This window comes from Acomys russatus, chromosome 16 (assembly GCF_903995435.1).
Source record: "Acomys russatus chromosome 16, mAcoRus1.1, whole genome shotgun sequence".
NCBI lineage: Eukaryota > Metazoa > Chordata > Mammalia > Rodentia > Muridae > Acomys > Acomys russatus.
In genome coordinates this window covers 14,149,547-14,175,498 of record NC_067152.1, presented here as the reverse complement: position 1 = coordinate 14,175,498, position 25,952 = coordinate 14,149,547, and the positions used below count along the sequence as shown (strand labels likewise).

Sequence of the window (25,952 nt, the reverse complement as noted above, 5' to 3'; positions counted from 1 at the left end):
GTGGTGGCCTGGCCCATAATCCCTCGCGAGGGCGGGAAAAAGAAGGCGGGGCAAGCAAGGGGGGCAGCTAGGAAGAGTGAAGGGACTCCGTCCTCCGCAGGGGACGCACCCTAACTCTTCCGCGACAGTTCTCTGAATTTTTCACAGCAAAAAACTGGCAACTGAGCCGGGCGGTGGCGGCGCACACATTTAATCCCAGCGCTCGGGAGGCTGAGGCAGGCGGGTCGCTGAGAGATCGAGGCCAACCTCGTCTACACAGCGAGTCCAGGACAGCCGAGACTACACAGAGAGACCTTGTCTCTCAAAAAAACCAAAACAAACGAAAGGGAAAAAATCAAAAAGAAAAAAGGAAGAAGGAAGAAAGAAAAAAGAAAAAAAAAGAAAGAAAGAAAGAAGAAACTGGCAACAGATCGGTTGTCGCTTGTCGCTTGCTGCTTCTGTTACTATTTCCACCCAGGGAGATGATTCTTCTTAAAGACTCTTGAGGGACCCATGAAACAGGCCGGAGAGAGGGGAGGAAATATGGCGTGTGGAGGCCGCTGGGCCTGGTTACCATCCTCGCGTCTCCAGCCTTGGTTTTTGTGGGGTTTTACAGTAAGTCTGTATACCCGGGGTCTGGGAACCCCCAAACGTGACGCCGATGAATCAGACAGGGAAAAGAACGCGAAGCGTTAGCCATTGTGGGATCTCCCCAGCAGCCAGGCCGCGCCAGCTCCGCCCCGCCCCTTCCGCTGTCCGCATGACGTCACGCGGCATGGTTCCGGGCTTGCGGGGTTTGGACCTCTAGGGCTTTCGCGCCTCGCGCCTTACGTCACTGCGTGCGTAGGGCTCTGGGCTTTGAAAAATGCCGCGGGACTTGGTGAGCTTCCCGCTGTCGCCCGCGGTGCGCGTGAAGCTCGTGGCTGCGGGTTTCCAGACCGCCGAGGACATCCTGGAGGTGAAGCCCTCCGAGCTCAGCAAAGGTAACGACTCCCGGCGGCCAGCCTGGCGCCGCCTCCCGTCTTCGTTCTCCCGCCACCGCGTCTACGACTTGGCTCCGCGTCGAGTTTTCTTGTGGTTGGAACTGGGCGGCAAAGCATCATTAACGGAGCGTTTCCTCTGTGCCGGCGCCCGCTTTAAGGATTGCCTCGCTCAGGCTCAGAGGAAGTCTCTTGGACCAGGGTGTCCAGTGTGTAGGTGAAGGAGCCGGTTTTTCACCTTGAGGTTTCATGACACCTGGGTTGGGAAACTGTGGCTCGAGACCTGGAAAACAGACGCAAGCCATGGGACTCTCGCTCTTGCAAGATCCTAGACGGGCGGGACTTGAATTCGAGAAATGCAGGAGGACAGTAAGACTAGAGACGTTTCAGCGAGAAAAGGAACAGAACATTCCCATAGACCAGGAGAAAGCCCTAGAAAGACATTGGTGGTTCACGGAATACCCCCGACTGTTTTCTCAGAGCTCCTCAGATTACATATAGGTGGGAACCACTGCATCCTTTTTTTTTTTTTTTTTTTTTTTTTTTTGGTTTTTCGAGACAGGGTTTCTCTGTGTAGTCTTGGCCATCCTGGACTCACTTTGTAGACCAGGCTGGCCTCGAACTAACAGTGATCCACCTGCCTCTGCCTCCCGAGTGCTGGGATTAAAGGCGTGCGCCACCACGCCCGGCCTGAACCACTGCATCCTTAAGTACACAAAACCAAAGTTGGCAGTGGTCACCCACTCTGCTGATAATATTATGCACAACTCCTTGGGGTTCACCAAAGAGGACAGGATGGAATTTGGTTTGTTTTTTAAGTGCTGGGTATTAAATTCATGGCTTTGCAAATGCTAGTTAAACGCACTACCACAGAGCTCCGTCCCTAGTCTAATTTTAAGTTTCAAGTAGCAGTAATGATGCTAACCTGGCAGAAGCTGACCGCTAGGTAGGGCACTAGTTGCTCATGCCTAAGGCCCTGGGCTTGACTCCGAGCCGCTAAATAAGTGGATACTTCACTACTGTTTTTTGTTTTTTTCTTTTTTCTCTTACTTTCTTTTTTTTTGGGGGGGGGGGACAGGGTTTCTCTGTGTAGCCTTGGCTGTCCTGGAGGTACTTCATCAGTGAGTTAGACTTTGTTCGTTTTCAAGACATAATTTCTCGGTGTGGTCCTGGAACTAGCTCTGTAGACCAGGCTGGCCTGCCTCTGCCCTCCTAGTGCTGAGATCAAAGGCACGGGCCACCCCGTCGAGCTCCGACTTAGACCTTTAAGTCTCTAATGTCAGGTGTTTTTTTTTTTTTTTTTTCTTTTCTTTTCTGATTTTATTTACAGAAGTTGGGATATCTAAAGAGGAGGCTTTAGAAACGATACAGATTGTAAGAAGAGACTGTCTCACAAATAAACCAAGATGTGCTGGGACATCTGTGGCAGAAAGGAAGTGCACAGCATTGCAACTTCTTGAACAAGAACACACCCAGGGCTTCATAATCACCTTCTGTTCTGCACTGGACAACATCCTCGGGGGTGGGATACCCCTAATGAAAACCACAGAGGTTTGTGGTGTACCAGGTGTTGGGAAAACACAGTTATGGTAAGCCAGGGCGTTCCCTACCTGAGGGGGGATTTAATATTGTACGTATCTAACAGAATGTTGTGCTGTGGTTTGTCGTCAGGGTACCGCAAAGCATGTGTCACCATTTGGGGGGTGGTGGCTATTCATTCATATCATCTCAGCACCTCATCTTGATAAGTGAATAGAATGGTTTTGATATCAGAATGTGTCCTTCATAATATAGTGTGGTCACTAGAGTAGCAGATACTCTCCTAATTAATTGGCTTCTGAGATATATTTGTCAAACGTTTGTTTTATCTTTAAAGGTGAATGTTTTATGTGCATTGGTATTTTTGTCAGCGTGTGTTGTGTGTGTTGTCTCTGTGAGGGTGTGGGATCCCCTGGAACGGGAGTTACAGACAGTTGTGAGCTACTGTGTGGGTGCTAGGAGTTGAGCCCTGGTCCTCTGGAAGAGCAGCAAGCACTCTTAACCACTGACCCCGAGAAATGTTTAAGAGTTGATTTATATACGGTAAAGGTTTCTGAAACAGGCTTAGTCACACCCTCCAATGGCCTCATCGCTCAGGATACTGACGCAGTTAGAGGAAGGTCTGGGCTATATAGCAATTGCTAGACCAGCCAGGGATGTGTAATAAAAGCCCTGCCTCAGCCCCCCCCCCCCAAGTTTGTCTACCTGGTTGTGGCAAACTCCTGTGCACACTGCAGTAGGGATGGAGATAGAGACTGAGATAGAAGGCCTGAGAGTTGGGCTCAGAAAAGGAAGGGAGGAAATAGAAAGCTTTCAATCCCCAGAAACCTAAAGCCACTAAGAGTTCCTTCATCATAATTTTGTATAACACCCTACCTGTACTCTAGGCATCTGTTGATTCGTATGCATTTGGGGCTATGGAGAGCTGGCCATCTCTGTTGCCTTGGGTACTATATTTGCATTTAGAAAACGTGATGGCCTCGCAGATGGTTATCATAACGATTTGGTCGCCTGGCTGATTTCTTGACAGTATGCAGTTGGCAGTAGATGTGCAGATTCCAGAGTGTTTTGGAGGAGTAGCAGGCGAAGCAGTATTTATTGATACAGAGGGAAGCTTTATGGTTGATAGAGTGGTGACCCTTGCAACTGCCTGCATTCAGCACCTTCATCTTACAGCAGGAGCGCACATGGAGGAAGGTAAGTTAGCACATGGTACTCTCTCTGTCTAAGAAGGAGTTTATATGTGCCCATCTCAGACCTCAGTGAGAGATTATCCCAAACTTGAACCCCAACTAGTTAAACTCCAATACTTTTGTTGCCACATGAAATACGTACTCTCCCTGTAACCCAGACTGTCTGGCCCTTCTTCTGCCTCAGTCTCCAAAATGCTGGTATAACAGATCTGGGTCATACCCAACTTAGCAGCCGTTGCTGTTTTAAAATAATTGTTTTAGGGGCTGGAAAAAGGGCCTGGATTCAATTCCCAGCACCCACATGGCGGGTTACACCTGTCTGCAAGTCCAGTTCCAGGACTCTGATACCCTCACACAGATAAACGTGCAGACAAAACAGCAATGAACATTGAATGAAAAGGAATTAAAACATTTTAAAGTGTTGCCCTGGCTCTGCCTCTCAAGTGCTGGAGTAACAGTGATGAACTACCACACCCAGCACCGTTGGTGTTCTGTTTGTTTGTTTTCCGAGACAGGGTTTCTCTGTGTAGGCTTGGCTGTCCTGGACTCACTTTGTAGACCAGGTGGCCTCAAACTCACAGTGATCCACCCGTCTCTGCCTCCCTGAGTGCTGGGATTACAAGTGTGCACCACCAGGCCTGGCCCAGTTCGTGTTCTTAACCACTGAGCCATCTCTCAGGCCCAGCAGGTAAAGGAACTCACCACCAAGCTTGACAATGTGGATTTTTTTTTTCTTTTTATTGTTGTTGTTTTGTTTTTTGAGACAGGGTTTCTCTGTGTAACAAGCTCTGGCTGTCCTGAAACTTGCGCTGTAGTCCAGACTGGCCTTGAACTCACAGAGATCTACCTGCCTCTGCCTCCCAAGTGCTGGGATTAAAGGCGTGCACCACCACTGACCTGCTTGACAATGTGGATTTGATCCCAAGAACCCAAGTTGTAGAAGGAGGGAACCAGCTCCTGAAAATTGTTCTCTGGCATCCAGAGACGCACTGTGTCATTTGCATGAGAGTGTACATACATATAAACACATTTTGTTGAAAACAAAAACAATTTTAGAGGCTGTCTGTCTTTTCAGTAGTGTTTACAGGGCCCAATCCAGAGACCCCGAAAAGGCAAAAAGAAGACAGAATGATTCTTCTATCTGAAATGTCTTTCCTGTGGCACAATCTGTACTTGAATAAACATCTTAAAATACTGCTGTATACTCAGTAGAATTACTAGGCACTGAGATGTGAAATTTTTTTTAAAGATTTATGTATTTGTTATTATGTCTACAGTGCTCTGTCTGCATGTACACCTGCAGGCCAGAAGAGGGCATCTGATGACATTATAGATGGTTGGGAGCCACCATGTGGTTGCTGGGAATTGAACTCAGGACCTTTGGAAGAACAGGCAGTGCTCTTATCCTCTGAGCCCTCTCTCCAGCACCGAAATGTGAAGGTTTTAATGATAAGTTTATGATTAAAGCTGAACTGTTGGGTTTGTTGTTGTTGTTGTTTTGGAGACTGTTTACTAACTTAGTGTATATTTAGAGAAGCCAGTGTTTACTAGTCTGAAATGTGGTTTCCTGGATTTCCTTGCCCTGGTGTGTCCCTGAGGGTGACCTTGAACTGGAGCCTCCTTCCTCCTTTTCTCAGGGGCTGGCATTACACATGTGAGCTGCCATATGCAGCTGATTCCTTTGGGTTGTTTTGTTTTTTGGTTTTGTTTTTTGTTTTTCGAGACAGGGTTGGCTATCCTGGATTCACTTTGTAGACCAGGCTGGCCTCGAACTCACAGAGATCCGCCTGCCTTTGCCTCCGGAGTGCTGGGATTAAAGGCGTGGGCCACCACCGCCCGGCTGGTTTTATTTTTCCTTTGTTCTGTTGTTTTAGCAGTGTTGGGGATCAAACCCAGAGTCTTGTAAATGTTTGTTTGTTTGTTTAGGTTTTTCGAGACAGGGTTTCTTTGTGTATCCTTGGCTGTCCTGGAGTCGCTTTGTAGACCAGGCTGTCCTGGAACTCACAGCGATCCACCTGCCTCTGCCTCCCAAGTCCTGAGATGAAAGGCTGAGCCTTGTAAATGTTAGGCAAACAATCTGTCACTGAGCCTCATTCCAGCCCCTGTATTCTGTGTGAATATCTGTGTATACTTGTATATTAACGTGCTGGGGACTGAATCCATGGTCTTGCTCACCGTAGGTAAGCACCAGCCCCCTGCTGATTCTGTTTCATAATGTTAATCTGTAAGTACTTTTTATTTTGCTTTTTGAGGCAGACTCTTTCTCTGTAATCCAAACTGGCCTAGAACTCACTATGTAGCTCAGGCTGGTCTCAAACTCGTAAAGAGTTATTTATTTATTTATTTTTTAATCACATCTATCAGGCTGTAGAGATGACTCAGTTGTTCAAAGCATTGGCTGCTCTCCAGAGGTCCCGAGTTCAATTCCCAGTACTCACATGGCGGCTCACAACCATCTGTAATGGGATCTGATGCCCTCTTCTGGTGTGCATATGTATATACAGACGAAGCACGTTATAAATAAATAAATCATTTTTAAAGATCATACCATTTTATTTAGTGTATATGTACATGTGTGGAGATAAGAGAGCAACAGTTCCAGGGGTCTGATGCCCGCTTCTGGCCGCCATGGGCACCAGGCACACACATGGTGCACTTACATGGAGGCAAAGCAGCCAATAGCATTAAGGTTTTTTTTGTTTTTCAAGACAGAGTTTCTCTGTGTGGCTGTGGCTGTCATAGAGTCACTTTGTAGACCAGGCTGGCCTTGAACTCAACAGAGGTTGCCTACCTCTGCTTCCTTGATTGCTGAGATTGTAGGCATGTGACACTGCACCCAGTACATTAAAAAAATTTTTTTATTTTTTCGAGACAAGGTTTCTCTGTATAACAACCCTGGCTGTCCTATATTTGTTCTTAGACTAGGCTGGCCTTGAAATTACAGAGATCCACCTGCCTCTGCCTCCCCAATCCTGGGATTAAAGGCTTGTGTCACTATGCCTGGCTAAAAAAATTTTTTTTAGATTTATTTATTACATACACAATATTCTGCCTGCATATGTGCCTACACACCAAAAGAGGGCACCAGATCTCCTTATAGATGGTTGTGAGCCACTTTGTGGTTGCTGGGAATTGAACTCATGACCTCTGGAAGAGTAGACAGTGCTCTCAGCTGCTGAGCCATCTCTCCAGCCCCCTGAAAAATATTTTTTAAAAACATTTGAACTGCAATAATGAATTTCTCATTGAAAAACCAAAGTGACTATTTTCTTTGATTTGATTATGTGTTTGGGCGTTTTGCCTGAAGGTATGTTTGCACTGTGTGTGTGCAGTACCTTTGGAGGTCAGAAGAGGGCATCAGATCCCTGCCTGCATATATGTCTGTGTGTTGTGTCAAATCTCCTGAAACTGGAGTTATAGACAGTTGTGAGCTGCCATGTAGGTTCTGGGAATCGAATCCTAATTGCTCTGGAAGAGCAGCCCATACTCTTAACCACCGAGTCATCTTCCCAACCATCCTTCCCCAGTCTCACCATGTAACTGGCTGGCCCGAACTTCTTATGCAGACCAGGGTGTCCTTGAACTCTAAGTCACGTTGACTTTTAAAAATCCAAGTGTTAAGAATTAAGATTTCATATTATTGTTACTATTTAAAAATCAAGTTATAGTATTAAAAGGAGCATATATGCCATTGGAATATTTTTCCTTTGAATGCTTTGTTTGTATGTTTTAGTTTTTCAAGACAGTTGGCTGTCATGGACTCACTTTGTAGACCAGGCTGGCTCAAACTCACATCAATCCACCTGCCTCTGCCTACCTAGTGCTGGGATTAAAGGCATGAGCCACCAAGCCTGGCTTTCCTTTGAATTCTTAATTTGTACTTTCAAATACAAGAAAAAGAAAGAAACTTCTGTTGTGATACTTGTATTCAGTGGAAATCAGTAACTGGAGATATGAAAAGATAAACAAACTAGTTTTATTTGTAAGTAAATAATTCCTAGTATGTAAAGAAACAGTTGAAAATGTAAGTAGTCAGCAATCATCAAATCACGGTTACAGTGCTTTTACAAGGGTTCAGACATCTTTTAGAAAGGTATTCCATTTTGTGATTAAAAATAACTTATAGGGCTGGAGAGATGGCACAGTGGTTAAGAGTACTCATGGCTCTTATAGAAGACCCTGGTTCAATTCTCAGCACCCACATGGCAGCTCACAACTGTCTATAACTCCAGTTTCAGGAGATTTGACACAACACACAGACATACATGCAGGCAAATCACCAATGTACATAAAGATAAATACATATTAAAAAAATAACTGATTGTCTATGATTGTCAGACGATTAGAACAAGAAAAACTGAACTATTTAAGATTGCTTTGTTGTTTGTTTTAGATCATCAGAAAGCCTTGGAGGATTTTACTCTTGAAAATATTCTTTCCCATATTTACTATTTTCGTTGTCATGATTACACGGAGCTGCTGGCACAAGTCTATCTCCTGCCAGATTTCCTTTCAGATCACTCGAAGGTATGGATCACACTACTAAAATAATGTCTCTGAAAGTGTTGATATCAAAAAAATAAACTTGATGCCAGTTCAAAAGTCTCTTTCCCTGTCCTATAACTTATTTATTATACTTTACTTATTTTACATATATATACACATATATTATTCACTTTTCAAAGTATTACATAATCATGTATATAGATCTAAGGTGGAAATATCTGTTGATCATAACATAAGTTTATTTCTGGATTCTATTCAGTTGCACTATGTGTGTATTCTTATGCCAGTATTACCTAGTTTGTAGGGTTTTGTCTTGTTTTTTTGTTTTTTGTTTTTGTTTTTTCAGGGTCTCATATAACTCAGGCTGGCTTTGAACTAACGTTGTGTGTGTGTCTGTGTCTGTGTCTGTGTGTGTGTTTGTGTCTCCTGGGATTGAGGCTGGTGTGAAACTCAGAGATTTAACTGCGTCTGCGTCCAGCATGCGTGCACCACCATGCCTGTCCGACCTTGAATTCTCAGTCGTCCTGTCTTCACTCAGGCTTGTGCTACAGTATTGAGGCTGCTCTATTTATCTTCATCACCATCATTATATATTTTTTTGAAACAAGTGTTTTTTGTTTGTAGCTTTGTCTCTCCTGGAACAGTGACATATGCTTGTAATATCAGAATTCAGCCCAATCATTGGACAATTGGGCTGAAAACATGGTTCAGTGGTTAAGAACACTGAGTGCTCTTCAGAGGACCTTGGTTGGATTTCTAACACCCACATAGCAGCTCACAACCATCTGTAAATCTGCTTCCAGGGGATCTTGCCCTCTCTGACCTTCACAAGCTCACACAGACACACATGCAGGCAAAACACTAATATACACAAAATAATAAAGTGAATATTAGATGAAAACCTTTGAAGAGATAAAGCCCTAGGGTGATGAATATAGCTCAGTGGTAGAGTGTTTACCTACCATGCGTGGACCAGCATTACTAAAGAAAAGAAAATGGTAACTTTAATTTGTATTTACTTAATTTGAGTTAGAGTCTATGTAGCCTAGCCTGGCCTGAAACTCATGATCATCCTGCCTTTACCTCCTGTGTGCCAAGAGTATAGATATATGTGACCATGCTCTTGGGTTTTTGTTTGTTTGTTTTATTTTAACTGTGCAAGTGACTGGAGGCTAGAGGAGGACCTTGGATAGATCATATTATAGATCGTGGATCTGTGGCTCTCAACCTTCCTAATGCTGTGACCCTTTAATACAGTTCCTCGTGTTATAATGACCCCAAACCATATATTATTTCCTTTGCTACTATAATTTTGCATGTGTTATAAATAGTAATGTAAATATCTGATATGCAACCCCTGTGAAAGGGTCATTCAACCCCCAAAGGGATTGAGAACCACTGGCTTAGACAGACCTGGAGTTAGTTATAGGAAGTTGTGAACTGCCAGACATGGGTGCTGGGAACTGAACTCAGGTCTTCTTAATTGCTGAGCGATGTCTCTCCAGATTCATCAAGAATGCCCACCTAGGTAGATATTTTTTTTTAAAGCCTTTTTCAGGACAGGGTTTCTCTGTGTAGCCTTGGCTGTCCTCGATTGCCTCTGTAGACTAGGCTGTCCTCAAACTCACCTGCCTCTGCTTCCTGAGTGCTGAGATTATAGGCATGCGCCACTGCGCCTGTCTTAGAGCCCCCAGTCTTAAAATTTGTTTGTGTAATGGAACATGTTTGTGGGATGCCGTTTTATTATTGTAATTTTAACTCCAAACCTAACTTCATTCTCTGTTCTGTGTTTAGGTGCAGCTAGTGATAATAGATGGCATTGCTTTTCCCTTTCGTCATGACTTTGATGATCTATCCCTTCGTACTCGATTACTAAACGGCCTAGCCCAACAAATGATCAGCCTGGCAAATAATCACAGATTAGCTGTAAGTAGCATTTGTCAGAAGAATTTTGTAGTTAAGACTGCATGAAATACTAATGTTTAAATTTGTATAGATTTTACCTGACTAAATATTGTGAACATGGTTTTGGGATTTGTGCTTGTAATATTTGTTTGTTAAGACAAAGCCTTGATGGACTGGAGAGGTGGCTCAGAGGTTAAGAGCACTGTCTGCTCTTCCAGAGGTCCTGAGTCCAATTCCCAGGAACCACATGGTGGCTCCCAACCATCTATAATGGGATCTTATGCCCTCTTCTGGCCTGCAGGTGTACATACAGGCAGAGCACTGTATACATAATAAATAAATAAAATTTAAAATAAAATAAAATAAAAAGACAAAGCCTTGATAAATAGCCTTAAACTTGACATATCGTCTGGCCTGGCCTTGGACTCTTTATCTTCTTACCTCAGCCTCCTGTGTATGAGATTACAGTATTTGTCATCATGCATGGCTTTTAATGTAGATATTTTATGGAAAAGCTAAGGTTTGGGGGGTTGCTGTGTTTGATTTTTGTAATATGGATTAGACCCAGAGCTTCATGCATGGTAGGCAATTGTTCTACTATTAGACTACTGCGTAGGCCCTAGAGCCAATTCCGACTTGAACTATAACAGGAGAAGTAGATATGAGGTTAGGAGTGCAGAGATACCTGTTTGCCACTAATTCCCATTGTGCAGTCACAGCCTCCCATTGACCAAAAACATACTTGTGAAGAGAGATGAAAGATAAAAATGCTTTTATTTCTTTTTTGTGCATGTGTATGTGTGGACGCATGTGTCACAACACTGACGCGGTCAGAGGCCAACTTGCAGAAGTCAGTTCTTTCCACCACGGGGTCCAGGAATTGAACTTAGGTTGCCAGCTTCCATGGCAAGTGCCTTTACCCACTGAACCATCTTGCCAGCCCTTTTGCCATTTTCCCCCCAAAGCACAGTGCTCTTTGAATTATTTCTTACTTAGCATTGTTAATGATAGCATCCTGAAGATCTCCCAGTAGAGGGCGCTCAAGACAAATAGGCTGCATAGTTTCATTGTTTCTTAGGTTTTGTTCTGCTAGTTGTTTTTCTTGTTTTGCTTTCCTGTTCCAAATCAGGACTTCAGACACGCTAAGCAAACATTCTGCCATTGAGCTATATACTCCCTCTTTTTTCTTTCTTTTGTAATACTTACTTATTATTATGCATACCGTGTTGTGCTTGCATGTACACCTGTACACTAGAAGAGGACAGCAGTACACTAGAAGAGGACAGCAGATTTCATTATAGATGTTTGTGAGCCTCCATGTGGTTGCTGGGAATTGAACTTAGGACTTTTGAAAGAGCAGGCAGTGCTCTTAGCCTCAGAGCCATCTCTCCAGTCCTGCTTTTTGTTTGTTTGTTTGTTTTTGGTTTTTCGTGACAGGGTTTCTCCATGTAGCCTTTGCTGGTCTGGACTAACTTTGTAGTCCAGGTTGGCCTTGAACTCACAGTGATCCACCTGCCTCTGCCTCCCAAGTGCTGGGATTAAAGGAATGTGCCACCACTGCCCGGCTTGCTACTACTACTTAAGTGCTAGGATCAAAGGCATGCACCACTCACTATATTTGGCCAAATTTTTTATTTTTTGAGACAGGTTTATGTAGCCTTGGCTGTTTTAGGATACTCTATATAAACCAGACTGGCCTTGAACTCACAGAGATATAACCTGCCTCTGTTTCCATGTGCTGCGACATGTGCCATTAATTCCTTTAATTTGATAATGAAATGTAAAACTTGAATTTTAAAATGTGAAGTTTGAAAGGAGGGGTACTGGAGAGATAGATAGCTCAGGGGATAATGTGTTTGTTTTGGTAGCATAACTGAGTTCAGAACCCCAGCACCTACATAAAAGCATGGCAGTCCCTCCTGTGACCCCAGCACTGCTGGAGGGCAGGGTCGGGAGAGGATTTCAACAAGGCATCCTTGGGTTTTACCATCCATCCATCCAGTTGACCCAAACAGGAATTCTAGCTTCCATGAGAGACCCTGTCTCAGAAAAGAAGATGATGCTTGGAGGTGGTATCACATGGCTTTGATGCCAGCACTTAGGAGGCAGAGGCAGGCAGATCTCTGAATGGGAGGCCAGCCTGGTCTACAGAGCTAATTATAGTACGGACAGGGCTACATGGGAAACCCCATCTCAATGCAACCCCTACCCCGCAAAAAGAACTTATTTTAAAATCTTCGAACAAGAAGGCATATCTTGCCAGGCAGTGGTGGTGCACACCTTTAATCCCAGCACTTGGGAGGCAGAGGCAGGTGGATCACTGTGAGTTTGAGGCCAGCCTGGCCTAAAAAACAGCAAGTCCAGGACAGTCAAGGCTAAACAGAGAAACCTTTCTCAAAAAAAGCCAAAAAAGGGCTAGAGAGATGGCTCAGAGGTTAAGAGCACTGGCTGCTCTTCCAAAGGTCCTGAGTTCAATTCCCAGCACCCACATGGTGGCTCACAACCATCTATAATGTCATCAGGTGCCCTCTTCCGGCCTACAGGTATACATGCAGGAAGAGCACTGTACTTAATAATAAATAAATAAATAAGCCAAGAAAGAAGGAGGGAAAAAAAGCAAGCATATCTTTCTCATCTCTTCTTTCATCAGAAAAATTTATATTTCTTAAAGAGATACTTAATTTTTGTGTATAAGTGTTCTGCCTGTGTGTATGTCTGTGTACTCGTGTGTGCATGGTGCCAGAGGAGGTTATAAGAGGATGTTAGGGCTTCTGGAATTGAAGTTACAGATGGCTGTGAGCCATCACGTGAGTTCTGGGAACTGGATCTGGGTCCTACAACCACTGAGTCATCTCTCTAGATTCTACTGTTTTCTTCTAGCTGATTATGTTCAGAATATTAAACTCATAATACAACTTTTATGTCCTAACTTTATGTTTTGCTTTTATAGGTTATTTTAACTAATCAGATGACAACAAAGATTGATAAAAATCAAGCATTGCTTGTTCCTGCATTAGGTAGGTAAATGAATGACTTAGACCTTCCCCCCGACCTTCACCACCCCACCCCCCTGAGGAAAGGTTTTTCTGGGTATTCTTGGCTGTGATTGAACTCACTCTGTAGACCAGGCTGACCTCAAAGTCAGATCCACCTGCCTCTGCTTCCTGAGTGCGGGGATTAAAAGCGAACACCACCACATCCAGCCAAGATAAAACATTTTTGTTTGAACATTTTTCCTACATCTTCATTTGATGGTTGATGAATACTCTAAGTTTTTGAAAGCAGAGTCTGCTTTATTCACTGATCACATTTATTTAGTAGGTACTGACAACCACGTGTCAAGAAGTAAATATTCAAAGTAGGATTCTAGACATTAAAACCTCCGTCGTAGGGCAGGAAGGAGAATGAGTTTATTTAAATACGAATCGTACAAGTGCAAAATAGATATGACTGTATTCCTAATGTTGTGATTTTATTGGAACACAATGCTTTAAGATCTATCTCCATTGAAATCCAGTAGTATTCTGTGGGCCATGGATAATGACACAGACCTGTAGCCCCAGCTACTGAGGGGGCTGAAGTAGGCGGGTCTCTTGAGCCCAGGAATGATAGGCAAGCCTGGACCGCATAATGGAACCTCCATGGTTGCATGGTCTTTAATTCCAACACTCCCGAGACAGAAGCAGGCAGAGTTTTCTTAGTTCAAGCCCACCCTGGTCTACATACCGAGTTCTAGGCCTGCCAGGACTATAGTGAGACCCTGTTTCTGTATGTCAGAAATACCCAATAGGCTTTATGGAGTAGAAGGTTAATAATACACTGAAACTGTAACATTTTCATGAAATAAATAGAGGATAATGATGTGCATTGCTCTCCTACACAAGTAAAACTATTACTCTAAGGATTTTACTCATCCTACAAATTTTTTTTTTTTTTTTTTTTGGTTTTTTGAGACAGGGTTTCTCTGTTTAACCTTGGCCATCCTGAACTCACTTTGTAGACCAGGCTGGCCTCGAACTCACAGCGATCCGCCTGCCTCTGCCCCCGAGTGCTGGGACTAAAGGCGTGCGCCACCACGTCCGGCTCATCCTACAAATTTTGAAACCAAAAATGACAGCATTTCTCGGTGTGTGGCCTTGTAGCCCTGGCTGTCCTGGAACAAACTCTCTCTTTTTTTGTTTGTTGTTGTTGTTGTTATGTTTCGGTTTTTTGTTTTTTGAGACAGGGTTTCTCTGTTATCTTGGCTGTCCTGAACTCTTCTTTGTAGACCAGGCTGGCCTTGAACTCACAGTGATCTGTCTCCCAAGTGATGGAATTATCTTTTTTGTTGTTGTTGTTGTTTTTTCTTAAATATTTGGTAAAGTAAGACTGTATTTGACCAGAAATTTTAAGCAACTTAAAAAAATTGTAGAGATACTATATAGGCTTGTTTTTGTTTTTGTTTTTGTTTTAGGGGAAAGCTGGGGACACGCTGCTACAATAAGGCTAATTTTTCACTGGGAACAAAAGCAAAGGTCAGTATAGACATACGTTCATAATTCAGAGTATCAGTCTAATTATACTGAACACTTCATGGTTCTTTAGCTGTAGTCCCTAGCTTGAGATTTGCAGTGACCCATAAACCACTGCTTTTGTTGCCTTGTTTGACATCAGTTAGAGCAAACATAGAAACACGTTGTTAATACTGCACACTCAGCTACATAGGGAATTCTTTGTATATTTAAATGATGGAGTGAATGCACCTGGAACATGTAGGTGGCTAAGGAATGGCTGCCTTCTGATATTCTTTGAAATTACTTATTAGCCATGAAGAAGGAGGTGGTACTCTGTGTTCCCAGAGGGAATTGAAAGAAGAGTAAAATCAGGACAAAGGGAGAACTTTTGAGGTTAGTGTTAGGACTAATCTATGTGGAAAAGAGGATGGTTTTTCTCACTTGCTTAATATAGTTCTTGCATGAAATTGTGTCTGCCATTTTCCCTCTTATTACCCGTATATTTACCTGCCTTTCACAAGTATTGTTCTTTAAAATAAAATCACGGCAGCATGAAGCCTTTGTGTTTGTTTCTAAAGCTGCTGAGCAGGTGAATGGACCAGCTTTGCTTTTCTTTAAAATAGGCCATTGAAAGCTGTGAAGTCTTTTATTCTGAACTTCAAAAACCGCCAGATTTATGCCAGCCTTTCTGCTTTGTGATTAATTGGCATAACCTAGAGACCTTGGTATGGAAGTGCTGGACCAAGGAGGCAGGAGGAAACTGAGGCAGTATGGAGGGCAATACTGAGCCTAGTTAGTGACACTTTTAGTTTACTTAACCTGCATTTGGACGCCTTCTTTTGTGTGTGTGTGGGGGGGGGGGCCTGGTGGGGTTTTTCTTCTTGGGGGGGTTGGTTTTTGTTGTTTTGTTTTATTTTCAAGACAGTGTTTCTCTGTGTAGTCCTGGTTGTCACTTTGTAGACCAGGCTGGCCTGGAACTCACAGAGATCCCTTGCCTCTGCCTGCCAAATGCTGGGATTAAAACATGCTCCACCACAGCCGACTACATGTCACCTTCTAATGCTCTTTCAAATGCATATTGTAGGTAGGTATGTTGGCACATGTCTATAATTCCAGTACTTGGGAGGCTGAGGCCTTAGTTCCAGGCCAGCCTAGGACAGAGTGAGAGTGCCTAAAAAGAAAAGAAAGCTGTATCATGAAACAGTTTCATGTACAGGTTTGGGGCGGGGGCCTTACACTCACAGAAGTCGCCTGCGTCTATGTCCTGAGTGCTAGGATTAAAGGAGTATACCACCATACCTAGCTTTATTTAAGGTGTACATGTATGTCTCTCTCTGTGTGTGTGTGTGTGTGTGTGTGTGTGTGTGTGTGTGTGTGTGGTTTTTCTCTCGTTTTTTTTCAGAGACAGGATTTCTCTGTGTAGCCTTGCTTGTCCTAGACTCCTTTGTAGACCAGGCTGCCCTCGTGCTCACAGCGATCTGCCTGCATCTGCCTCCCGAGTTCTAGGATTAAAGGTGTGCGTCACAATGCCCAGTGCTTTATTTAGTTTTAAAATTTGATTTATTTTACTTTGTGTGAGTATTTTGCTTTCCTGTGTTTGCATGTGTGTATGTGCAACAATGCATGTCTGGTGCCCACAGAGGTCAGAAGAGGTCATCAGCCTCCTGGAACTGGAATTCAGGATGACTGTAAGCCACCGTGTGGGTGCTGGGGACTAAGCTCGAGACTTGTGTAGGAACAAGAAGTGCTCTTGACTACTCAGCCACCTCTCCAGCCCCTGCAGTCTATACTTTGAAAAGGAAGTTAGTGGGCTTTTTGGAAACAGCATCTGTAAAGGGCCTGCAAACTGCATGGATCAGTTCTAAGGGTTATGCAGAAATGTAGTCAGCATGAGCTTCAAGTCATTAAAACCCAGCTTGGGAGGCATGATTTTTTCCCCTTTCTCCTATAATAGTTTACTAGAAGATAATTACAGTATTGCATAAACACCTAAATGGATACCTTTCATTCTTTTTTTCCCCCAGTAATCAATTTTCCTCCACATTGACTCAAGTCTGTGGATATATGACAGTACTGTGCGTACTATGATAATCAGAATGAATTGACCTCATTCACTAACTTAAGAATTAAGTTTTTAAGATTTATTTACTTATTATTATGTGTACAGTGCTCTGCTTTCATGTACACCTGCAGGCCAGAAGAGGGCATCAGATCACATTATAGATGGCTTTCAGCCACCATATGGTTGCTGGGAATTGAACTCAGGACCTCTGGAAAAGCAGTCAGTGCTCTTAACCTCTGAGCCATCTCTCCAGTCCCAAATTAAGATATTTTTGTTCAGTTGGCCGTGGTGGTACACGCCTGTAATCCCAGCACTCAGGGAGACAGGCAGGTGGAAAGCTCTGAGTTTCAGGCCACCCTGGTCTACAAAGTAAGTCCAGAACAACTAAGGCGACACAGAGAAATCCTGTCTCGAAAAACCAAAAAAAAAAAAAAAGGAAAGAAAAGATATTTTGTTCTTCATTACTTGGAACCAAATAGCTTCGTCTTTAAAGTTTTGTGAAATTTTTGTGTGTGGGAAGCATGGGGATTTGGGTTGGGTTGGGTTTTGGGTGCTGGATATTGAACTTAGGAATTTTGGGCATGCTAAGTATGTTTTCTCTGACTTTGCTATAGGCCCATCAATAAGGTTGCATAAGACCTTATATGCTTTTTATTTTATTTATTTTTGTTTTTAAAACAGCTGTGAAGTAGCTCAGACTGGTCTGGAATTTACTAGATGTTATAGGATGACTTTAATTCTTGAAACTTTTGCTTCCACCTCTTAAATGCTGCAATTATTGGAGAGTACCTACATTTCCCTCGGTGTTGGTGACTGATGGCCTAGGAAATATTAGGCAAGCACTCTGCCTGAGCTGTATACTCGTCCATGCTTTTTAGCATTTTTTGAAGTTGAAAAGAAATCATAAATTTATAATTAAATGAACATTTTAAATTTGAACAGAACTCAAAAACTTAAAAAACAAACCAATGCTGTGAATTGAACTTAGACACTATCATGGCGTAACCTCCATCCCTCACTAGTAACATCTGATTATATGCTTTGCTTTAAGACAGACTCTTACTATGTAGCTCTGACTGGTCTGGAACTTGCTATGTAGATCAGGCTGCCTGTGTCTCCCCAGTACTGGGATTAAGGGTGTGCACACCAGAGGTGCCCAGTAACATCTGATTTCTGTTTTTTTGAGACAGGGTTTCTCTGTGTAGCCTTGGCTGTTCTGAACTCTCTTTGTAGACCAGGCTGGCCTCGAACTCACAGAGATCCACCTGCCTCTGCCTCCCAAGGGCTGGAATTGAAGGTCTGCGCCACCCCACCTGGCGTAATATCCGATTTTTAACCTCTGATGAATGACAGAATGATTTTCCAACAATTCTTAAATGATTTTTGTCTGTGTCCTTATATTATGTGGGTTCTCCAATTTGCATATTCATGATAATATGAGGCCAAGATTGTTCAGAATTATATCACTCTTTGCCAAGATCTGTGGTAGAGTGGAGTAATACATCACACCCCCACACAGCATTTCATGTGTGCTCAGCTTCAGAGCACACACTGTACTTCTGTCTTGTTTCTTCCTGACCCAAACTATGCAGTTCAGCCATATGTTAAGCTTCATCTCAGCGAGGGCTGCGAGCCAAGTGATTCTTCTTGGTTTAGTTTAAAAAGATCTCTTAAAGAAAAGATCTTCTGAGATGCAGGCATGGCATATAATTTTTTTTTTTAACCTACAAATTTGAAGAGGATTTTCTAACTGGAAAGGTTCATCAATTCCCTTTTGACTTTATGAATTTTTTCCCCTTTAGATAGCCCAAACTGGCCTAGAACTCTCAGCCATCCTCCTGTCTCCTGCTTTACCTGTATTACAACACTTGGTACTGATTTTACAATTCATGCTAACTTCTAACTTTGTAAAGTCTTATTAAAATCTTACTACGTTTTTGCCTTGGACCTTGTATCACACGCCTATAATCCCTGCACTTGAGGGGAAGGTTGAGTTCAAGGGCAGCCTGAGGTATATAGCAATAAATACTCTGTCTCAGTCCATCATTCCCTGCCACCAAGAGTAAGTGAGCAAAAGAGATAACTGCTGCTGCTGTTTCTTCTCCTCCTCCTTCTTGTTCTTTTCCTCCTCCTCCTCCTTCTTCTTTTTCAAGATTTATTTGCTTATTATGTACAGTGTTCTGCCTGCATGTGTGCCAGCAGGCCAGAGAGGGCACCAGGTCTCATTATAGATGGTTATAAGCCACCATGTGGTTGCTGGGAATTGAACTCACGACCTTTGGAAGAGCAGCCAGTGCTCCTTACCTCTGAGCCATCTCTGCAGCCTTTTGTTTGTTTATTTTGTTTCGTTTTTTGAGACAGGGTTTCTCTATGTACCCTTGGCTATCCTGAACTTAGTTTGTAGACAGGCTGGCCTGGAACTCACAGCAATCCGCCTGCCTTTAATCCGGCCAAGTGCTGAGATTAAAGGTATGTGCCACCATGCCCGGCATGTTCTTAATAATTTTCTCAAAAAATTCAGATATAATTGGCACTTTTTTGGACAGAGATAGCTTATAAGATTAGCTAATTTTTCTTGAGTCAAAGTGAGCTTTTTTCTTTATTGCATATTCGTGTGTGTGTGTGTGTGTGTGTGTGTGTGTGTTTGCAGACACACACAGGTGTACATAAGCATGTGCATGCCATGGTTCACATGCAGAAGTGGGGATCAGGAGTTGATTAGTTGATTCTTTCTCTGTACCATGTGAGTCATAGGGACTTTGAACTCAGGTGGTGAGGATTGGTGGCATAACCTATATGAGCCATCTCACTGACCCAAAACCGTGATTCTTTAGGACTGTGTGTGTAGTTCAGTGGGTAGTGCCTGTCTAGCTTCTAGAAGGCTCGCAGCTCACTCTCTAGTGCCGCTTCCCTTAAGAAAACCCAAACTCAGGCTGGAGAGATGGCTCAGAGGTAAGAGTTCCTTTTCCAGAGGTCCTGAGTTCAATCCCCAGCAACCACATGATGGCTCATAATCATCTGTAATGAGATCTAGTGTCCTCTGCAAAAAGAAAGAAAACCCAAACTCCCAAAATAGAATTTTCTTTCCTTTTTTCCCACCAAGATTTATTTATTATTCTGTATACCCAAAGAGCAGAGGAGAGGGCATCAGATCACATTATAGATGGTTGTGAGCCACCATGTAGTTTCTGGGAATTGAACTCAGGACCTGTGGAAGAGCAGTCAGTGCTCTTAACCTCTGAGCCATCTCTCCAGCCCCTAAAATATGATTTCTAAAATGGCTGATAAAAATAAAATTTGCCTCTTATATTATGTTTGCATAGAATACTAACTGTAAAGCACTGTAGAAAGTTCTGATTGTGCTTCTAGTGCAGTTATTTTCGGTTTTATGTCTGAGTTGCAAGAGTCTTGCTGTGTAGCTTAAAACCCATGCTCTTACTGTCTCAAAGCTCTAAAGCGCTATGATTATGGGCATCTGTCATCATGCCCAGCTAAAGAGAAATAAATCTCTTTTTTTTTTTTTTTTTTTTCTGGTATTGATAGTTGAACCCATGCCTCTTGCATGTTGGCACACACTGTACTGTTGAGTCATATTCATATTCATAGTCCTTGTTGTTGATTTTTCTTGGTTTTTTGAAACAGGGTTTCTCTGTGTAGCCTTGACTATCCTAGACTCGCTTTATAGACCAGGCTGGCCTCGAACTCACAGTGATCTGCCTCTGCCTTCCAAGTGCTGGGATTAAAGGCGTGCACCGCCACCGCTTAGCTTGTTCTTTTTTTTTTTTACTTTGGTTTGTGTTTTGAAACAGGGCTTCCCTGTGTAACCCTGGCTTACCTGGAACTGGCTCTGTAAACCAGGCTGGCCTCGAACTCACAGAGATCCAGTGCTGGGATTACAGGCATGCTCCACCACCACCCACCACCCTTGTTTCTATATGTCACTCAGCAGTTATTTTTTTGTTGTTGTTGTAAATTTACAGAGTTTATGACATTTTGGATTTTGACATTTGTTTTCTGTGTTGTTGTGGGGGTGGGTGGGTAGGGAGGTGTTTTACCTGCATGTCTGTGTCCTTGTGTGTGCAGGTGCCCTCGGAGATCAGAGGAGACTCTTGGGAATTGAGGTGGGGGGCCATTACAGACAGTTGTGAGCTGCCATTTGGTCACTGAGAATAGAATTAAAGTTTTCTGGAAGAGCATCCAGAGCTCTTAACTGTAAGCTCCAATTCTGCTCTTTTCCATGTCAAAAGAGTCTTTGTCTCTCTTGTAATTATGCTTGAGGAGCGAGGCATTCTTGAAATTAGCAAAATTAGCTGTACATGCCTGTCATCTCAGCACTCAGGAGGCAGAGGCAGGAGGATCTCTGAGCTCGAAGCCAGCCTTGTGAACAGAGTGAGTTCCAGGACAGCCAAAGTTACACCTAGAAATCCTGTTTTGAAAACCAAAAAGAAGAGAAGAATAAGCCAGGCTTGATGGTGTATGGGTGTATGCTTGTAACCCCAGAGCTTGGGAGGTGATGGCAGGAAGAGTAGGAGTTCGAGCCCATCCTTGGCTACATAGTGCATTCAAAGCTACACTGGGCATATGAAATCCTGTCTCAAAAACTAAAATGAATGAGTATTACATTGTGTAGAAACTAATAACTTCCCTAGCCCTGAGGCTTATGATTGTCTCCTGTTAAGTTGACTCTATATTACATAAAATTATAATAAATGGATATTAAAGTTGTCTATTTTACTGCATTTTGACCGGATTTATCAGTTGGCTGGCATTGAGTACATTCAGAGTCTTAAATGACCTTCACTGCCATTTATTTTCAGAAATTTTTCTTCATTTCTCTTATTTCACTGTTAAACAATAACGTTTTCCCTGGTAACCACTGTTCCATTTCTGTCTCTGAATTTGCCTACTCTAAGAACCGAATATAATTGGAATTATACAGTATTTGATTTACGTATTTCACTTAGAATAATGTCTTCAAGGTTCATTTATTTTGTAGCCATATGTCAGAATTTTCATCCTAAAAATTCCCACATTTTATTTACCTCCTGGTGGCTGCTGCTGCTCCAGAAGTGATGTTAAGGCAGTAGCTCAGTGATGAGCCACTTGCCGAGCATCTGTGAGGCCCCGGGTTCAGTTTCCATCATCACAAAAAAGTCATTCTCTCTTCCTGAGACAGGGTCATGTATCTGGGGTGTCTTCAAAGTGCCGTATAGCCAGGTGCTCTGAGCTTACAGCAGTCCTGACAGCCGCTCCATGTGCTGCAGGTGCAGATGTGCACCACCACACCAAGCGCCTTAGAAGAAAGCTGAAAGCCTTTTATGTTCTTGCTGTTAACATTGTATGAATATTAAGTAGTAAGAGTGCAGACGGGGGCTGGAGAGACGGCTCAGCCGTTAAGAGCACTGACTGCCCTTCCCGAGGACCCAGGTTCAATTCCAGCACCCAGATGGCAAGCAGTTCACAACTGTCTTTAACTCCAGGATAAATAGATTATTTTTAAAAACAAAAACGAGTGTAGATGGTGGAGTTGGGAAGATGACTCAGGCTGTAAAATACTTTTAATGCAAGCATAAGAACTTGAGTTTGGGAGGTTGGAGAGATAGCTCAGCAGTTAAGAGCACCAAGTGCTCTTTCAGAGGTCTAAAGTTCAATTCCCAGCAACCATATGGTGGCTCACAGCCATCTATAATGTGTTCTGATGTGCACTGTATACATAATAAATAAACAAATCTTAAAAATAAAAAAACTAACTTGTATTTGAAGCTGGGTGTGGGGGCACACACCTTTAATCCCAGCACTTGGGAGACAGAGGCAGGTGGATCTCTGAGTTTGAGGTCAGCCTGGTCTACAACACAGTCCAGGACAGCCAAGGCTACACAGAGAAACTCTGTCTTGAAAAAAAAAAAAAGTGAAAGAAAACAAAACCAAAAAAAGCTTGAGTTTGGATCCCCAACACCCACATAAAGCCAGGTATGGTGATATCCTAGCATTGGAAGGAAGAAATAGTAGACTCTTGGGGCTTGCTGGCCAGCAAATCCAGCAGCCTCGTTGAACCCTAGAATCAATGAAACACTATCTGAAAAAATAAAGGCAGACAGAAGATAAGTGACTCAACCTCTGGCCTCTCACACACATGTGCACACATACAAAAAGAGCTTTAGCAGGGGCTGGGGGTACACACCTTTAATCCCAGTCCTATGGAGGCAGAGACAGACAGATCTCTGTCAGTTTGAGGCCAGCTTTGTCTACAGACCAAAGTTCTAGGACAGCCAGGGCTACTCAGTGATACCTTATCTCAAAAAAACAAACAAACAAACAAACGAAAAAAAACTGAAGCCGGGCGTGGTGGCGCACGCCTTTAATCCCAGCACTAGGGAGGCAGAGGCAGGCGGATCACTGTGAGTTCGAGGCCAGCCTGGTCTACAAAGTGAGTCCAGGATGGCCAAGGCTACACAGAGAAGCCCTGTCTCGAAAAACCAAAAAAGAAAAAGAAAAAAACTGAGGGTGGGGGGCGGGTGGAGCCAGGCGTAGTGGAGGGCACTTTTAATCCCAGCACTCAGGAGCTAGTGACAGGCAGATCGCTGTAAGTTTGAGGCTAGGCTGGTCTACAGAGTGAGTCCAGGACAGCTAAATATACACAGAGAAACCCTGTTTCAAAACAAACAAGAATGGAGGGCAGCTTTAATTATTATTTCTTAACTTAAAAAAAATAACAGAGTTAGAGAGATAGTTCAGTCATTTAAGAACATTTGCTGCTCTTCCTGAGGACCTGAGTTAGGTTACGACTGTCTGTAACTCCATCTCCAAGTGACCTGATGCCTCTGGCTTTTGTGCACCCACATGTACATACCCACATACAGACACACCTACACAATTAAAAATAATAATATTAGGTCTTTACGAACATACATGTGGGTGTATGCTTGCTTTTTGTAGGGAGAACAGGTTATGACATAGCCCAGAGCCTAAAACTCTTGTAGTAAGGATGACCTTGAATTCCTGATCTTCCTACCTTCCTTTCTTTTCTTTCCTACCTTCCTTTCTTTTCTTTTCTTTTCTTTCTTTCTTTCTTTCTTTCTTCTTTTTTGGTTTTCCAAGGCAGGGTTTCTCTGTAGCCCTGCTGTCCTAGAACTCACTCTGTAGACCAAGGTAGCCTCAAACTCAGAGATCCACTTGCCTCTCTCTGAGATTAAAGGGGTGTGCCACCACACCGGGCTGTCTTTTGTGTAAGACACAGGCTGGCCTTGAACTTCTGAGTTAAAAAGAAAAATTCTTCCTCTGCTTACCTGAGACTGAAGGTGTCCAGAGTGGTGCCCTGTGAGGGAAGTGTTTTGTTTTTTAATGTATTTCTTTCCACTTTGTGTTCTTGAGAACACATGATAGAATTATAGTATAGGACTGTATTATACATTTAAATTATGATATAAGTCATGTGACCTAATTAGTTAAGGTAATATGTTTATATGTACTTTTTTTCTCCAAATAGGTTTGCAACATTGTATAAGTCACCAAGCCAGAAAGAGTCCACAATACCATTTCAGATCACAGTCAGTATTAATTAATCAAGAGTGGGATTTTGGTGTTGGTGGGCAGTAGTTATCTGAAGAGGTTGTGTGCAAATCGTTTGTGTTAATTATTAAGCAACAAGCATATTTGAGCACAGTTTTGATCTGAGAACATGACCAAAAGAATACTTACAGTTGAAATGAAATTTCTCATTGAGAACAGAGGGATTATTTACATATGCTCCATTGCATATGTAAAATCACCTATTAAAGATTTTTATGTTAAAAGTTTTCAGAGAGGTACAACTGGATACAATGGTGCATGCCTGAACTTGGAAGACTGAGATAGGCAGACTAGAGTTCACAGCAGCCTAGCCAGCATGAAATTCTGTCTTAAAAATACCACCAATAATAATTAGAAAATAAAAAAAGGAACAGGGAAAGAAATGGATTAATAGTAATAATTTTGATCTGTAGATAGTAACTTTGAAATATTATTTTTTTGAGCATTGTATCATTGGACTGCAGACCCAAGTTGGCCTGAAACTCACTACGTAACTGAGCGTGACCTTGAGCTTCTTTGTTTGTTTTGTTTTGAGACAGGGTTTCTCTGTGTAGCTTTGGCTGCCCTGGTATTCACCTTGCAGACCAGGCTGCTTCACACTCAAAGATCCTCCTGCCTTTGCCTTCTGAGTGCTGGCATTGAGGGTACGCATCACCACGTTCAGCGGCCATCTTATAAGGATAAACCAAAAATGGAAAGCAATTCTGAAAATGAATTTCCACTTAGTTTTCACACTGACCTGTGCTCAATTATTTTGTCTTGTTTGAGAAGAGGTCTTGTTATGTAGCGCGGCTGGCCTTGAACCTTTCATCCTCCTGCCCCTATTGCCTGGGTGATGCTATTACAGATGCATGGCCTATGCCAGGCAAAATATTTTACTGTGAAAATGATTTGTAAAGTGCCTAAGTGGCAGTACGAATTTCTTTCCACCTCTCCCAAAAGAGGTGCCACCAGGCTTCTTAGGAACCTTTGTAGAGAGCTTTTTTAACATAGGCCTCACCACTGAACTACAGGTCTAGTCTCAGAGAACAATCTTATGCAGTGGTATTTTTATGCGTGTATCATACATGTATAAAGGAGCATACATAAGATACTTATAAAACTCTCGGTTGGATTACCTGTGAAGTTTATCCTCTGTTCAATGACTAATAAATTCCCTACCAAGAATAAAGTAGCTTATCAGTTCTTTTTAAACTGTTTGGAAAATTAATCTCTATTTTAATTGTCCTTCAAATGTATTTGTGTGTTTTTTTCAACTTGCAGCCTCAGGGATTTAGAGATGCTGTTGTCACTGCTGCTTCATCGCAGACAGGAGGTTCTTTGAATTTCGGGAAACGGTCACGAGAACCAGAGGAAGAATGCTGACCCAACACTGATGGTGTGCTATTTAGTGTAGATAAGTGTACATATCAGTAGTTTATACTTGACTTTAAAATATAAACATACACTATAGCACGAATGAATCAGAATTATATTATGTGACTGGGAAAATATTTACAGAATCTTCTCCCCTGTAAAAGTATTTTTTATTTGCCAGATGTAATTGTGGCCTTAGAGGCTTATTACAAAATAAGCTCACCCTTTCTAGTTCTTTCTGAACTCTTGCTGGCTGGTTCCACTCAGCTGTTCTGGCTCAAACTCCTCTTCCAGCTGACTGATTCGATCTGGCTTCTCTACACCTCTGACTGAACTGCTCTGCTTGGCTTCATACTAACTTTGGCAATTT

General features: G+C 42.8%; 1 protein-coding gene across 1 annotated transcript; it reads left to right on the top strand.

The window, feature by feature from the left end:
- Positions 1 to 749: 749 nt before the first annotated feature.
- Rad51c (RAD51 paralog C) lies at positions 750 to 25,662 on the top strand. Its single transcript, XM_051158227.1, has 9 exons — positions 750 to 962; positions 2,290 to 2,548; positions 3,529 to 3,695; positions 8,085 to 8,218; positions 9,992 to 10,123; positions 13,053 to 13,119; positions 14,556 to 14,616; positions 24,144 to 24,204; positions 25,490 to 25,662. Exons 1-9 carry the CDS (start codon positions 845 to 847, stop codon positions 25,589 to 25,591), a joined length of 1,101 nt encoding a protein of 366 aa, XP_051014184.1. The 5' UTR covers positions 750 to 844; the 3' UTR covers positions 25,592 to 25,662.
- Positions 25,663 to 25,952: the final 290 nt, after the last annotated feature.

Excerpts from the sequence above, each read along its gene's own strand:
- Rad51c (XM_051158227.1), top strand. The coding sequence starts at position 845 with ATGCCGCGGGACTTGGTGAGCTTCCCGCTGTCGCCCGCGGTGCGCGTG. Across the intron at positions 10,124-13,052 it reads CAAATAATCACAGATTAGCT|GTTATTTTAACTAATCAGAT; the intron begins GTAAGTAGCATT and ends TTGCTTTTATAG. Across the intron at positions 24,205-25,489 it reads CAATACCATTTCAGATCACA|CCTCAGGGATTTAGAGATGC; the intron begins GTCAGTATTAAT and ends TTCAACTTGCAG.